Source organism: Bos grunniens, chromosome 15, assembly GCF_055505025.1.
Source record: "Bos grunniens cultivar Pamir isolate PY7600 chromosome 15, Bosgru_T2T1.0, whole genome shotgun sequence".
Classification (NCBI taxonomy): domain Eukaryota; kingdom Metazoa; phylum Chordata; class Mammalia; order Artiodactyla; family Bovidae; genus Bos; species Bos grunniens.
Window position 1 is genome coordinate 3,735,161 of NC_141179.1, and position 14,818 is coordinate 3,749,978.

The following is a 14,818-nucleotide window of genomic DNA, read 5'->3' on the forward strand; positions in this document are numbered from 1 at the left end:
GGGCCACTCTGTCAGCACATGGATGATACTGAAGGAGGAATGAGGTGTGAGCGTCCTCAGGATTACCACACTGTGTGGGAAGGCACATTTTATTGATTAAATCTGAACGAGGCTATTCTGAGTTGCTGAGATGAAAGGAAAGTGAGGTTGTTTTCATGACTTGAGGCATTCTTTTGTTTCCAACAGACAAGCTTCTGAAAGAGAAGAGGAAGCTGTTTGTTCATTCAGTGAGCAAGGGTACGATAAATGGCTTGCTGGATGAGCTATTAGAAAAAAGAGTGCTGAACCAGGAGGAGATGGAAAAAGTAAGAGATGAAAATGATACAGCTATGGATAGAGCCCGAGTTTTGATAGACATTGTTATTCGTAAAGGACCTCGGGCATGCCAAATCTGCATCAGCCATATTTGTGAAGAAGACTCCCACCTGGCAGGAATACTGGGGCTCACTTCAGGTAAGGGTCTGTGACTCAGACTGAAGTTCATGTAAGCCCTGTGTCATTAGACCTAATATCTGACTTCTTCATTGGTCATATTAGCTTGCAGACCACTTCCTTACCTCTGGCTTCAGGTATTTCAGTGCTCATATTGCATGCCCCCTGTCTCTTTTCTTCTTTGGTCCTGTTTTTTGGCCTTAGTGTCTCTCTTTTGATTAAAGCTTATTTCCTATCCTGAGTATGTTGTAGCTCATTTGTTGAAATTCATGAGAACAACCTTGAAAAGTTTCATACTGTATTCTCCAGCCATCCTTGCAAGGTACTCTATTGATTTATCTAGTAAGTTAGTTATAGTCTAAAGGTCCCTAGAAACCTATGTGTAGTCATTTGACAGGTTTAAACTCTGTAATCAAATACTTTGCATAATGTCGCTCCAAAATTTTGCTCTCCAAGAGAAATAAAATATATTTCAGGGAGAATGGAACACTCAGAGAATAAATTAATTGCTTACAGAAAAGTAGAGATTTTAAGTGGACTCTTGCTTTTCATTGCCCCCTTGCATTTTCTTTCAAGTAGAATTGTGCACTCTACTGTGCACCATTCTGGGAGGCTCATCGCCTCTCTTTCTGTCTCCTGAAGACTCAGTCCAGGCTCAGCCATCCGAGCTGCCCCTTCTATGGTTCCCTAGCTTCTCCACACAAAAAAAGACTGCAGCTCTGATGGGCTTCTAGTTATTGGCTTCTTTTGAGCTGCTCAGAGTCCCTGGAGAAGGGAAAATCTACCCACTGTACAGTCCATGGAGCTGCAAGGAGTCGGACATGACTGAGCAACTTTCACTTTTGTGCTTCTAAAATCATTCAAGGAAAGTAGATGTTATTTGAAAACAAGACATCATTTGTCCCTCAGGAACTGAGAGGAGCCTGTGCCCCTCTGAGTGACAGCAAATGTTTTTTTGTTGTTGTTGTTGTTGAATTTTTTTTGATACATTTTTTAGATTAACTCCCACCTCCAAGAATTAAAGACAGTCAATAAAAATAAGGGTTTAGAATATCTATATAATTGTCAAAACTTTTTCTTCCTTATCATATTTAACTCACAGTCCTTGAACCCTAGAAGCACTTGTGCAACTCATTGTGATAACTCTAATTCCTGGAATCTGTTTCTCCAGATGTTGGATGATACCTCCTCAGTCAAGGTTGTAAAGGCTTTGGTTCCTCCTCATCTATTTGGCAGTTGCTTCAGGACCCAAGTGTATGATAATTGGATATAATATTTAAATTTGCTCTAAGAGGACACACCTAAAAACATTTCTTGACATATAAACTACGGCAATAACAAGCCCTCCTCCAGAAAATGTTCTTGAATTTATCAATGGTTAATTTAGTCCAGCAGTCTAGATAGGAAGGATGGGACAAATTTTAGCCTATGTCTTGGACTTGCAGTATTGTGGGATGTCCTAAGGCTCTCCTCCATTCACAGGAGAGACATGGCCCATTATTTGTCTATGGAAATCTTGTCTTTAGTAGGTACTATGACTTGGAGTAGTATTGGTTCATGCTGATACTTAAGTTTCTAGAATATGTTTCTGAGGTGGGTTGTGCTACACTGAGATATTTATAAAACCTTAAATAAAGTTAATTTCAATTCTTGTGCTTGAAATTGACAATCATAATGTCTAGCAACCTCAGACAACATATTGATAGATTTGATTGAGTAAGACAAGTGCAGATTACAGGTTGTGGTCAGGGCTCCAGTCATATGCATAATTGTATAAAACCCTTTGTGGGCTAGAGAGTAGCTTAGTGATTAAGAGGCCAGTATTGATAATCAAGACATTTTTGTATTCAAATCTTGGCTCTACCACCTTCTTGTTATATGACTTAGGAAATTCACTTAACACTGATTGGGGATAGGCCTCAATTTCCTTCTCATTTTGTTGTGATAGATCTTGGCATGGCTAAGTGTCCAAGCACAGATGCCTTTTAGTGTTAGTTTTCTCCAAAGTCCGGGTCAACTCTGAATTAGACAACTTCACTTTGAATACACATTCGTTAGGCAGTACTGATTACCTCAGGAGCCACCTTAAGATATATGTGATTCTATAGCTGATGCTGTTTCAATTTTATTTTCATCATAGAAAGTATAAATTAAAGAAGTCACTTCCAGACACTTTTGTTCTACCACTACTTAAGTTAACAAGTCCAGTCGTTCACGTGTAGAAGCTTTTGTTTCCCAGTGATAAGTATGGCTCCAGGTGAGTCACATCTTGAGCAGGATTAAAACCTATAGAAGGTATCTTTAGTAATGAGCAGCCAGTACACTGGGGTAAGAGTCTTTAGAGATTGTAACTATTTTAATGTCCTTTGTCTTTCCTCAGGTTCACAGTCTGAAAATTATCTTAGACAAAAACCCCAAGCAGTGGTCCCTCCTTTTCCAGGTAATGGTACTCTCAAGGCAATAGCATTCTTTGAATGCCACCTTCCTTGACATTAACTACAGATTAATGGGATGAATCAGGGTGAGAGGACCATGGGTTTATTTACAGATTTATTCTATACATTTTTCTCTTCTTTATCTATTCTGCTTTAGCAGAAGCTGTTTCTACAGTTTCACTATCATGTTAACAGTTCTGAATCTGTATCTCAAATCCTGAATAACCACTTGAGTGCCACATTTTGCTATTCAAGCATCCACTGAACATGTGCATTCATCTCCTGCAGTCAGTTTCAACCATGTGAACTGAGATAGCTTGCCATGTCTCCCTGACCTCGGCTCTCCTCCACTTTCCTCTGTCTTGATTAATGGTACCACTAGCACCCAGTTATTCAAACCAGAAACCTGAAATTATCTTCGACCATTTCTTCTCCCTGACTTCCAACATTTCAGCAGCACCCAGATTTTATTTTCCTCTCACAAATTCTGATTGGTTTCTGCATTTCTACTTCTACTATTAGATTTCAGAGCCCCTATTCCAAGAGTGTTTCATAATTCTCCAGTCATAACTTCACTATATTTTTCTTGTAATTTTAAAAATAAATGCATTATTTTCCCTCATAGCACTTTCAGCTTTATGAGGAAATTGAACATACATGTTTGCTTATAGATCACCTCTAATAGAATTTCACCTGTAAACCTGTAATATATATGCAACTAATATTTGTTAAGACTATTTCACTGAATAATTTGGGCAGAATCATTAGAAAATATTTGCATGTGCCAATTGTGCTACAGACCCTGTTCTATGGACTATTTAGAAAGTAATGAATAAAACAAGCAAGATTTCTTCTTTTCTTAAAACTACTTGAATATATGAATAGTGAGTGGATAGGCATTTAAGAAACTCCACCATCAAAATAAAGCCAGCCAAAAATTTGGGGATGAAAATGACACTACACATATCTCTGGCAGTGACATGATATTATAACAGAGATAAATATTTATAATAGCTAGATATGATAGAAACTTTTGTTCCAATTCAAGGAATTTCTAAAATGGGCATTTGTTTTTCTTCAGATTTAGCTTTCCTTCAGGTGGTAATTAGATATCTAGGTCTCTTTCAGGCTATGGCTCTGATATCTGCAGCATACAATGCCAAAATGATTGAGGTAATAACAATCAAATTAATGGCATTGGAAGGAATATGTAGGATCATTTGTAAGAGATTTTGTTAGGCTTGGTCTGGATGAATAACATAGTATATCAGCTTTCATTCTATAATCTAGAACTTAGTTATATGGCCATACCTAATCACTGGACTTGTTAGCTATATAGATTAGCTGTGTTTTCAGGAAAAAGAATGAATTGTCTTATTGAAGATTTAACCAGTCTCAGCCACAAAATTTAAACACAAAACTTTTCATTCAACATAGCACTGAAGGTAGCACAAGGAATGCCTTGGTCGCAGATGACAAGAAAGTTCTTGTCATCTGGGACACTCATTATATAACCAAATGCTATAATATAGTCTAATATATATAATATAATATAGCTCTGCTGCTGTGTCACTTCAGTCGTGTCTGACTCTGTGCAACCTCATGAACTGCAGCCTACCAGGCTTCTCCATCCATGGGATTCTCCAGGCAAGAACACTGGAGTGGGTTGCCATTTCCTTCTCCAATAATATAGCTCTAATATAGTCCAAATATTTATATAATTTTTCTATTGTTCTTCAGGCTCCTTTTTTAAGAAATGCAATATTTTTTCCACGTGATAATGATTTCTATAGTTTTTTTCCCAACTATATCCATTCTAACTATCTCTTACTTTCTCCGTAGTCAATGAACTTCACTCTACATCAGTTTACCTAACTGAATATACTACAGTTTCTACAAGTTCTTTGTCAAAATTGAATATAATTTTCTTGTTTGACAGTTTAGTTTCTAAAATATCTCAACATCAATAAAAATTATTTCTATTTTGAAGCAAAGATTACATTATTTATTTAGAAAATGTGTAACATTATTGGATGATGTTGAATTTGTGATCAAATAAACTCCCAAGTCTTTTCTCACATAAGCCACTGTGAGAATTCTTCTTCATATATTTGTGCAATCAATATTTAGTGGTATGGATTCCTCTAGGTGTACACCTTGATTTATTACTCTATTTCATATTCATTTTTGTCCATGTATCAATATCTTCTTTTTCTCCCTATATGTACACACAGTAATGAGATCCTAAAGTATAGGACAAAGGCTTTTCCTTCTTACCTTCCTTCATTCCTTGCAGTCTCTAATGCCTACTTTCTCAACTGTTAAGCAAATAAATAGATATATAAACATGAATTTTCAAATCATTGAAATATATTCATTAAGGCCAACTTCAGTTATCTCAGATTTCAATTATTTGAAATATATTTATAGCTTAATTCTTTTATCTAACATACTGTTTTCTGGGAGTGTTATAATGCATGGTCTTGAAAAACTCCCTTTTGCTTTTTAATTAAAAGCATTTGTAAAATGCTAATTCTAAGTGATGAAGGGATGTGATGCCTGTATCACACCCTGGAAATCTCCGACTTGGAATATATTTCTTTAGCAGAGTTGCTTTCAATGGTGTAAGGAGTAACCAGGATCATCTTCTTAAGGATTAATGCCTTCCTCCATGGCTTCATGCACAGGTGATTCTGGGAGGTACGCTAAATGGGATACTCAGGAATGCCATTATTCATAATGTTTTTTGTCTCTTGCAGCTCCTCAGGCAATGCTGGATAACCCAGTTAAGCTTGCATCTTCAGGACCAGGAAGGAACCTCAAGCTTTGCCCCCCAGAAACAGCCCAAAGAATACGGAAAGAAAAATCAGGAGAGGTGCTATGCTTGGAACATAAGGATCTGGGTGAAAGACACACTGGAGAAAATTCTAAACTGCAGTGGTTCTTTCTTAGAGCTAATTTCTTTGACAGGTTCTGGAAAACCATCCTGCTTCTTCCCTTACATAAAGAATTCCTATTTCCCTGGTTTATTTAGAGATTTTCAAGTTTAGTCTGATCCCCTGAGAAAATAGTTATAATAGTAAAAACAAAACAGTTAAAATAATAAAAACAGCTACATAATATGAGGCAGGCACTGTTTGGAGGATATTGCATATAATAACACCTTGAACCCTCAAAATAGCCCATTTTAAAGATCATAACACTGAGGCAATAGTTGTGAAATAATGTGTCTTAAGCAGTAAGTCAAGGAATCAGTTTTAAAATTGAGTCATTGTAGCCCTAATTCTGCTCATTTCCCTCAGTCCTACCTCTCAAAAGTAATTAAAATCAAGTGCTCAGCTGACATCTGGACATTCGCAGATTTCATTCCACTCCTATGGTAGGACTCATTCTCCCCTCTTTATTTTTACCTATGGTTCAAGAGCTTGGGTTTCTGTAGCGAAATAAGGGAAGAGAAGCTGTTAAATCCTCAAGATGAATATTTAATTAGAGAGGACAAGGCTATTTGTTCAACCTGTGTTTCTTACAGATTTACCCAATAATGGAAAGGTCGAACCGCACACGTCTTGCCCTTATTATCTGCAACACAGAGTTTGAAAATCTTACCAGAAGAGATGGAGCTGATGTTGATACCAGAAATATGAAGGTGCTACTAGAAGGTCTGGGATACAAGGTGGATGTGAAAGAAAATCTCACTGCTTCGGTAAATTTTGTCATAATGTAGAGACAATGGTCATGGCCTTTACTCCTAAAGAATGTTAGAAAGATTGGTTGTAGCACCAGAAATTTAATCTCTTGATAGTCTAAAATTCAAATTTGTTCTTGTAGGGTATTTCATGCTTCTATCTTAGAATCTTTTAGCAAGAGTCTGGTGAAACCTTTACCTGGAAAATGTTCCATTAATTCAATTATATGTCTATGGCCACAAAAATAAATAAATAATCAATGTCCCTTTCTCTGCACTAGAAATCCCTTAATTACACCCTGAAACTCTTTTTTCACCTTTCCATGAATTGAAAATTAAATGTTCCTTTTGTATTCCATTGATTTTCATATCATTCAAGAGTGTCTCTTTATTGGATTCTAAGCTGCCATGATAACCAGTCACATAGTTCAACACCAGTGGTATTAATATGTCTCTTCCAGGAAATGATTTTAGAACTGAAGGCATTTGCTGCTCACTCAGAGCACCGGACCTCTGACAGTACTTTTCTGGTATTCATGTCTCATGGAATTCGGGCTGGCATTTGTGGGAAGAAATACTCTGAAGAAGTCCCAGACATATTAAAAGTTGATGACATCTTTCACATTTTGAACACCGGGAACTGCCCAGCTTTGAAGGACAAACCCAAGGTGATCATTATCCAGGCCTGCCGTGGTGGTGAGTGCTGATGTCTGTCAGAACACAGGGCCCTGAAGTATTGATTTCATTATCTGTGTGTGTCCAGTATTTTTCCATTCCTTTGAGTTTACTCTTCAATGTCAAAGAAAAGCTACCATCCTGTTTGGTAAAAGTAGATATTCTTTGACATTACAAAAGGGATTATAGCTTCTGTGAATTATATGACTGGTTGGTAGATGTTTGTTCCTTTTTCAACTGAAATATCACTTTTAATCTTAAGACTTTGATGTTGTAAGAATTAATTTGAGGGTTAGGAGAGACAAGAGTTGTTAAGATAGTTTTTGAGATATATATGTGCATCTGTATCTGAATTAAAGTTATTGACAAATCAGTAAATGGTTGAACAGATGTTTAGTGGAGAAAGTTTTCTTGGTTATTGGCAGTAACAAGAAACCAAATCTTGTCTTTTCAGAGAAGCAAGGGATGGTATGGGTAAACGATTCAGTAGCAGCTTCTGGAAACTGTTCCTTAGTGGCCCCAGAAGATTTTGAGTCTGATGCCATTAAGAAAGCCCACATAGAGAAGGATTTTATTGCTTTCTGCTCTTCGACACCAGGTAATGAGTATCTGTGTAAAACACCTTTATGAGCATTACCAATGCAGAAATTCGCATCAATACATTAGAGAATGGATATCTGTGTTAAATTTTTCTTTTTTTAAATTAATATATTTATTTTATTTTTTAACTTTACAATATTGTATTGGTTTTGCCATATATCAACATGAATCCACCACAGGTAAAATTTTCATAAGACTTTTGAAGACTAATTCAAGTCTTCCTCTCAGTTACACCTTCATTTCTCCTTATCCATGGAAACCAAGTAAATATACATTTATTTTAGTAAACTCCCATGTTGCAAAATTATTTTTGTACTCTGTGGAATAAATAGATAGGTCCACATGTTGACATCACTTAACATTTCAATTTGCCTAGACATGTATTTATAGAAGAATATTTATAAAAGGGGAGAGGCAGGAAAGCAAACAAAGTATACTGAGTCCCTGTGGTAAAGGTATTTTAAACAGAAGTGTGGAGTTTATGAAACAGGAAAAAACTGAATGATTCTAAACCTAGATTTTGGATTATCAGTTCAGTTAAGTTCAGTCGCTCTGCAACCCCATGAATTGCAGCACGCCAGGCTTCCTGGTCCAACACCAACTCCCGGAGTTCACTCAAACTCATTTCCATCAAGTCAGTGATGCCATCCAGCCATCTCATCCTCTGTTGTTCCCTTGTCCTCCTACTGCCAATCCCTCCCAGCATCAGAGTCTTTTCCAGTGAGTCAACTCTTCGCATGAGGTGGCCAAAATACTGGAGTTTCAGCTTTAGCATCAGTCCTTCCAAAGAAATCCCAGGGCTGATCTCCTTCAGAATGGACTGGTTGGATCTCCTTGCAGTCCAAGGGACTCTCAAGAGTCTTCTCCAACACCACAGTTCAAAAGCATCAATTCTTCGGTGCTCAGCTTTCTTCACAGTCCAACTCTCACATCCATACATGACCACTGGAAAAACCATAGCCTTGACTAGCCGGACCTTTGTTGGCAAAGTAATGTCTCTGCTTTTCAATATGCTATCTAGGTTGGTCATAACTTACCTTCCAAAGAGTAAGCATCTTCTAATTTCATGGCTGCTATCACCATCTGCAGGGATTTTGGATCCCAGAAAAATAAAGTCTGACACTGTTTCCATTGTTTCCCCATCTATTTGCCATGAAGTGATGGGACCAGATACCATGATATTCGTTTTCTGAATGTTGAGCTTTAAGCCAACTTTTTCACTCTCCTCTTTCACTTTCATCAAGAGGCTTTTTAGTTCCTCTTCACTTTCTGCCATAAGGGTGGTATCATCTGTGTATCTGAGATTATTGATATTTCTCCTGGCAATCTTGATTCCAGATTGTGCTTCTTCCAGCCCAGTGTTTCTCATGATGTACTCTGCATGTAAGTTAAATAAGCAGGGTGACAATATACAGCCTTGATGTACTCCTTTTCCTATTTGGAACCTGTCTGTTGTTCCATGTCCAGTTCTAACTGTTGCTTCCTGACCTGCATATAGGTTTCTCAAGAGGCAGGTTAGGTGGTCTGGTATTCCCATCTCTTTCAGAATTTTCCACAGTTTATTATAATCCACACAGTCAAAGGCTTTGGCATAGTCAATGAAGCAGAAATAGATGTTTTTCTGGAACTCTCTTCCTTTTTCCATGATGCAGCAGATGTTGACAATTTGATCTCTGGTTCCTCTGCCTTTTCTAAAACCAACTTGAACATCTGGAAGTTCACGGTTCACATATTGCTGAAGCCTAGCTTGGAGAAGTTTTTGGATTATGAGTACTGTCAATTATATTATGACTCTGTCACTTAGTACTTTGTAAATTAGTTCCAATTATTTAGCTTCTCTGGGCTTTCTTTGAATTCCTCACTAATATATACGAATACATGTGTCATTGTCATAAGTCTGAAAGCATTTTAATAATAAATACAGAATGTTAAGTAAGCATGACATAGAATAAAGCACACTTTAAATTATTGTCACTATTAATGATGTTTTATTAATAGTTGTAGCTTAAATTCAAGCTTTTACCTTGAGTTACTTTCCATATCCAGGTTTGAATAAAAGTCATCCACTATAGTTTGGAATTTCTTGGACATTAAGATTCTCTTGATTACTTCCAGCCTAAAGATTTGCCCCTGATAAAATAGTTTAACTTACAGATTTTTTTCTATAATGAGTTACCATCTCTCAGGAGACAGCATGCTTTTGCATTGTGTTGACCATATATTGATATAGAAATCAATTTTTCATGAAAAAGAAATCAATGTTCATTGCAGCACTGTTTATAATAGTCAGGACATGGAAGCAACCTAGATGTCCATCAGCAGATGAATGGATAAGAAAGCTATGGTACATATACACAATGGAGTATTACTCAGGCATTAAAAAGAATACATTTGAATCAGTTCTAATGAGGTGGATGAAACTGGAGCCTATTATACAGAATGAAGTAAGCCAGAAGGAAAAACACCAATACAGTATACTAACGCATATATATGGAATTTAGAAAGATGGTAACGATAACCCTGTATATGAGACAGCAAAAGAGACACTGATGTATAGAACAGTCTTATGGACTCTGTGGGAGAGGGAGAGGGTGGGAAGATTTGGGAGAATGGCATTGAAACATGTAAAATATCATGTATGAAACGAGATGCCAGTCCAGGTTCAATGCACGATACTGGATGCTTGGGGCAGGTGCACTGGGACGACCCAGAGGGATGGTATGGGGTGGGAGGAGGGAGGAGGGTTCAGGATGGGGAACACATGTATACCTGTGGTGGATTCATTTTAAAATTAGAATTAAAATTAAAAAAAAAAAAAGAATAGAAATCAATTTTTTTTTCAAAAGTGAAAACAATGACACTAGGGAAAGCCTCCATACATTTATAATTTGAGTGTATTTAACAGACTTTTTTTAAAATATAAATTTATTTATTTTAATTGGAGGTTAATTACTTTACAATATTGTATTGATTTTGCCATACATCGACGTGAATCCACCACAGGTATACACATGTTCCCCATTCCGAACCCTCCTCCCTCATCTCTCCCCGTACCATCCCTCTGGGTTGTCCCAGTGCACCAAGCCCAAGCAACCAGTATCATGCATTGAACTTGGACTGGCGATTCTTTTCATATATGATATTATACATGTTTCAATGCCATTCTCTCAAATCATCCCACCCTCTCCCTCTCCCACAGAGTCCAAAAAACTGTTCTATACATCTGTGTCTCTTTTGTGTCTCACATACGGGGTTATCGTTACTAGATGTAGCTATTAAAAAAAAAATGATCCCAGTCTTCCACAGAGATTTACATCTAGGTGTTATAATCTTTATAGGCCCCTTGGCTTCTTGACATCTGTCTTGTTGATTTTTGTCTCACTTTCTTTCACTTTCCTCATACTCCTTTCCACATGATTCGTAGAAACTCCAGTTAATTTCCTTGAGTTTCTATGAGTAAATCTAGCTTTTTATCCTCTGGTATTAATTCCATTGTAGTACTCTTATGAAGAAAAGTAACCATTCTCTAACTAATTTCACTAAGAACTTGAAGATATATTGGCCTGCAATTCTCTCCCACCTACTTCCTTTAATTGAAGCCATCTTCATTAAGACAGCTGTAGTTTTAGATAGGATTTTAATCTATTACTATTATGCATTTTATTACCATTTCTATTGGCTAAAATGTTTTGATAATTTTCCTATATGTTCCTTTGCATAATTTAAAAATGGCTTTATAACTTCTAAGTCCTACTATTTTGTATAACTATTTTTTTAATATATCTTTTCTTTTTTTTTTTAATATATCTTTTCTATGAGAGTGTTTTGTCTTATGATCTTTCCCTCTTAAGCCTTTTCTCAGTATGGACTTCTTTTCTGTTGGTAACATTTTCATATTTAATTAGTAATTTCTTTGTCTAAATGCTTTATGACCAATATTATTTGATTTTAATTAAATCACAAGGTAGATAAATTTAAAGAAATTTTATTAATATGAATTCCTTGTATAAACTGGGTACTACTGCTGCTGCTGCTAAGTCGCTTCAGTTGTGTCCAACTCTGTGGGACTCCATAGACAGCAGCCCACCAGGCTCCCCCATCCCTGGGATTCTCCAGGCAAGAACACTGGAGTGGGTTGCCATTTCCTTCTCCAATGCATGAAAGTGAAAAGTGAGAGTGACGTCGCTCAGTCATGTCCGACTCTTAGCGACCCCATGGACTACAGCCTACCAGGCTCCTCTGTCCATGGGATTTTCCAGGCAAGAGTACTAGAGTGGAGTGCCATTGCCTTCTCCGAAACTGGGTACTACATTTGTATATTCTTCCAGATCCTTGTAATGCATATTACATCTAATATGCAAATGTATGTTGGGGGCAGAAATTATTACCTTCCCTATTACAGTCGAGGCCTGCATTTCAGAGTGTATAATTAACTTAAATCAAGTATGTCAGTGGCACTCTTGGGGTCCACACTCTGGTATTTGTTCCTCAAGGCCCAGTCACTCCCTTCCATTCCAACCTGCCTTTCTCTCCTTCTCTACTATATTTGTGGTTCTTTGAACCTCAAAGATTATCCTGCATAACGTCTGTACCATATACAGCATTCTTCATATGGTTTTAAAAACTGTCAAGTGTCACTGAAAATATACACACTGAATGTTGAATAGAGTCACTTAATGATGGCATACAGACTGTAAGAAATAGCATAAACTCAACAGTCTGCTTTAGTTGAAACAGAAATCCTAGGACTCCATTTCTGTAGCCAAGTGAGAGAGCTTGCATGAAATTTGAAATGTGTTTTCTTCACAGATAATGTTTCCTGGAGACATCCCATATTCGGCTCTCTTTTTATTATTAAACTCATCGAAACTTTTCAAGAATATGCCTGGTCCTGTGACCTGGAGGAAATTTTCCGAAAGGTATGTGCAAGATACTTCTGAAATGCTACCTCCCTATCTATTCTAACTGGCAACCTAAGGAGCAGCTCTGGATATGTTTTCTTCTAAAAATGTCTTTCTTTTCAAATGAGTTTTGAGGTTTTCTTTGGTGAGTCAGCCAACCCGGAAGCCAGTTCCAAGATATTATGATCTAGAAAACAACCCCCAGAAAATCATTTAACATCCCTCTTTCCTGAATAAACAAATGAGTGGACTCTAATTTACTAATGTCCAAAACTATTAGATTTAGTAGATTTTAAAGCATGTCAGTCCATCCTTTGACATGCATATTACTGATTTGTATAAAGGAAAATCTTTTTGTTTTAATCATTTATTTTGCTACTATTTTTCCAACGTAAGTGAAAATCCTTTCACTCGGGGCGGGGGCGGGAGAGAGGTGGAATCTATAGAACTTATTTTCCTTTTAGGTTCGATTTTCATTTGAGCTGCCAGATGGTAAGGTACAGATGCCGACTGCTGAAAGAGTGACTTTGACAAGATGTTTCTACCTCTTTCCAGGATATTAAAGTAAGTAAGTTGTAAGGATAGATGTGTATGTGGTAAGGGTGGGGCAAAATTGCGGGACGAGCGCTGAACTACCCCCTAGTGAAGATCTCAAGGTCTAGTATAATAAACAGGGGATAATGGAAGGATATTGAAAGCCTTTCTGCTGGTTAGTACAGGGCACACTGCACTTCCCTCAAGGTTCTGCAGAGGTAGATGGCCATTTCTCAAGGTTAGTTGATATAGATTGAGATTTGGCCAGAAGATGATGAAAGCTCAGTTTTAGACGTTCCTCTCCTTTGCCTCAGCAGGGCAATATTGAGACATAACATGGGTTCTTCATTCTTAGGAGTGTGTGTAATCACTTGGTGGAGTCATTTTATAACTTGCATTTATTTTAGCAGAATTCTTTTTTAATGCTTGTTTTACTTTCTCTTCCTTTTCCATAGGAAGCCAGGAGTTCTGTCATTCTATAACTGCTTCGGAATCCTGTTGGCAGAAAACAGACATTTCTTTAAACATTTCAATAAATTAGAAATAGAAATGAAAGGTCATCAGTTTCTTTTTTACTACTCTGAGAAGGTAGGGAGATGGAATTTGGAGAAAGTAATAGATTTGAAGTCTTCAGATTTCATAAGAATTGAACTTGCTACTCACACCATTCTTTCTAGAAAACATTTGCTAGATTTTCTGCTTTAGGGATACAGATATAAATTACAGTAGGTACCTGACCTCAACAAATTTTGAGCTCAACAGGAGATATTCAGAGAAGGTAATGTGATAAGTAACTTATCCAAAATCTCAGAGTTTATCACTGACAAAGTCATGACTACTGTTTACACAATTCTAGCCCTTCCTTAAAGCATTTCATAACACAAAATAATTGTATATCTAGGTACCTAGTAGTTTACAGTCTCATTGAGAAGACAAGACAGTCAACAAACATGAAACAATCAGCATGTAGTGCATGACACCCTATAAATAAATGCTAGGGTGAGATGCATGCAAAAGTATTCCTATGAGTTTGGGATAATATTTTTACTTAGCAAGGTTATACCCAGAAATGACTGGAAAAACTACTCTTTCATTTGCACATATGAGCCCTTTCTAATCCTAACCCATTAAAAGTGAAGATTAATTTCTGACCATTTGTTTTATTTGGACTTGTCAAGTATATACTTAATGGGATTTTTTTTCCAACTTTTATTAGTATGCTATGCTATGCTAAGTCACTTCAGTCATGTCCGACTCTGTGTGACCCCATAGACGGCAGCCCACCAGGCTCCCCCATCCCTGGGATTCTCCAGGCAAGAACACTGGAGTGGGTTGCCATTTCCTTCTCCAACGCATGAAAGTGAAAAGTGAAAGTGAAGTCGCTCAGTCGTGTCCGACTCTTAGCGACCCCATGGACTGCAGCCTAACAGGCTCCACATATATATGGAGTATAGTTGACTTACAATGTTCTGTCAGTTTCAGGTGTATAGCAAAATTAATCAGTTATACACATAATATAGTTACTCTTTTTAGATTATTTTCCCACATAGGTTATT

At 37.1% G+C, this 14,818-nt stretch overlaps 1 protein-coding gene across 4 annotated transcripts in view; it reads left to right on the top strand.

Moving 5' to 3' along the window:
- Nucleotides 1-13,817, top strand: part of CASP1 (caspase 1) — a 71,964-nt gene extending 58,147 nt beyond the window's left edge. For 3 of the 4 annotated variants that reach the window (XM_086338246.1, XM_086338248.1, XM_086338247.1), the window contains 9 exons: nt 187-453; nt 2,813-2,872; nt 5,627-5,742; nt 6,397-6,570; nt 7,014-7,248; nt 7,682-7,825; nt 12,637-12,746; nt 13,193-13,292; nt 13,718-13,817. In XM_086338246.1, coding sequence (XP_086194372.1) covers nt 187-453; nt 2,813-2,872; nt 5,627-5,742; nt 6,397-6,570; nt 7,014-7,248; nt 7,682-7,825; nt 12,637-12,746; nt 13,193-13,291 — 1,205 coding nt within the window. In that variant the 3' untranslated portion in view covers nt 13,292; nt 13,718-13,817. Of the gene's footprint in view, nt 1-186; nt 454-2,577; nt 2,690-2,812; nt 2,873-5,626; nt 5,743-6,396; nt 6,571-7,013; nt 7,249-7,681; nt 7,826-12,636; nt 12,747-13,192; nt 13,293-13,717 lie in introns of those variants that run through there. The other variant, XM_086338249.1, reaches the window with a different exon arrangement.
- The last annotated feature ends 1,001 nt before the right edge of the window (nt 13,818-14,818 follow it).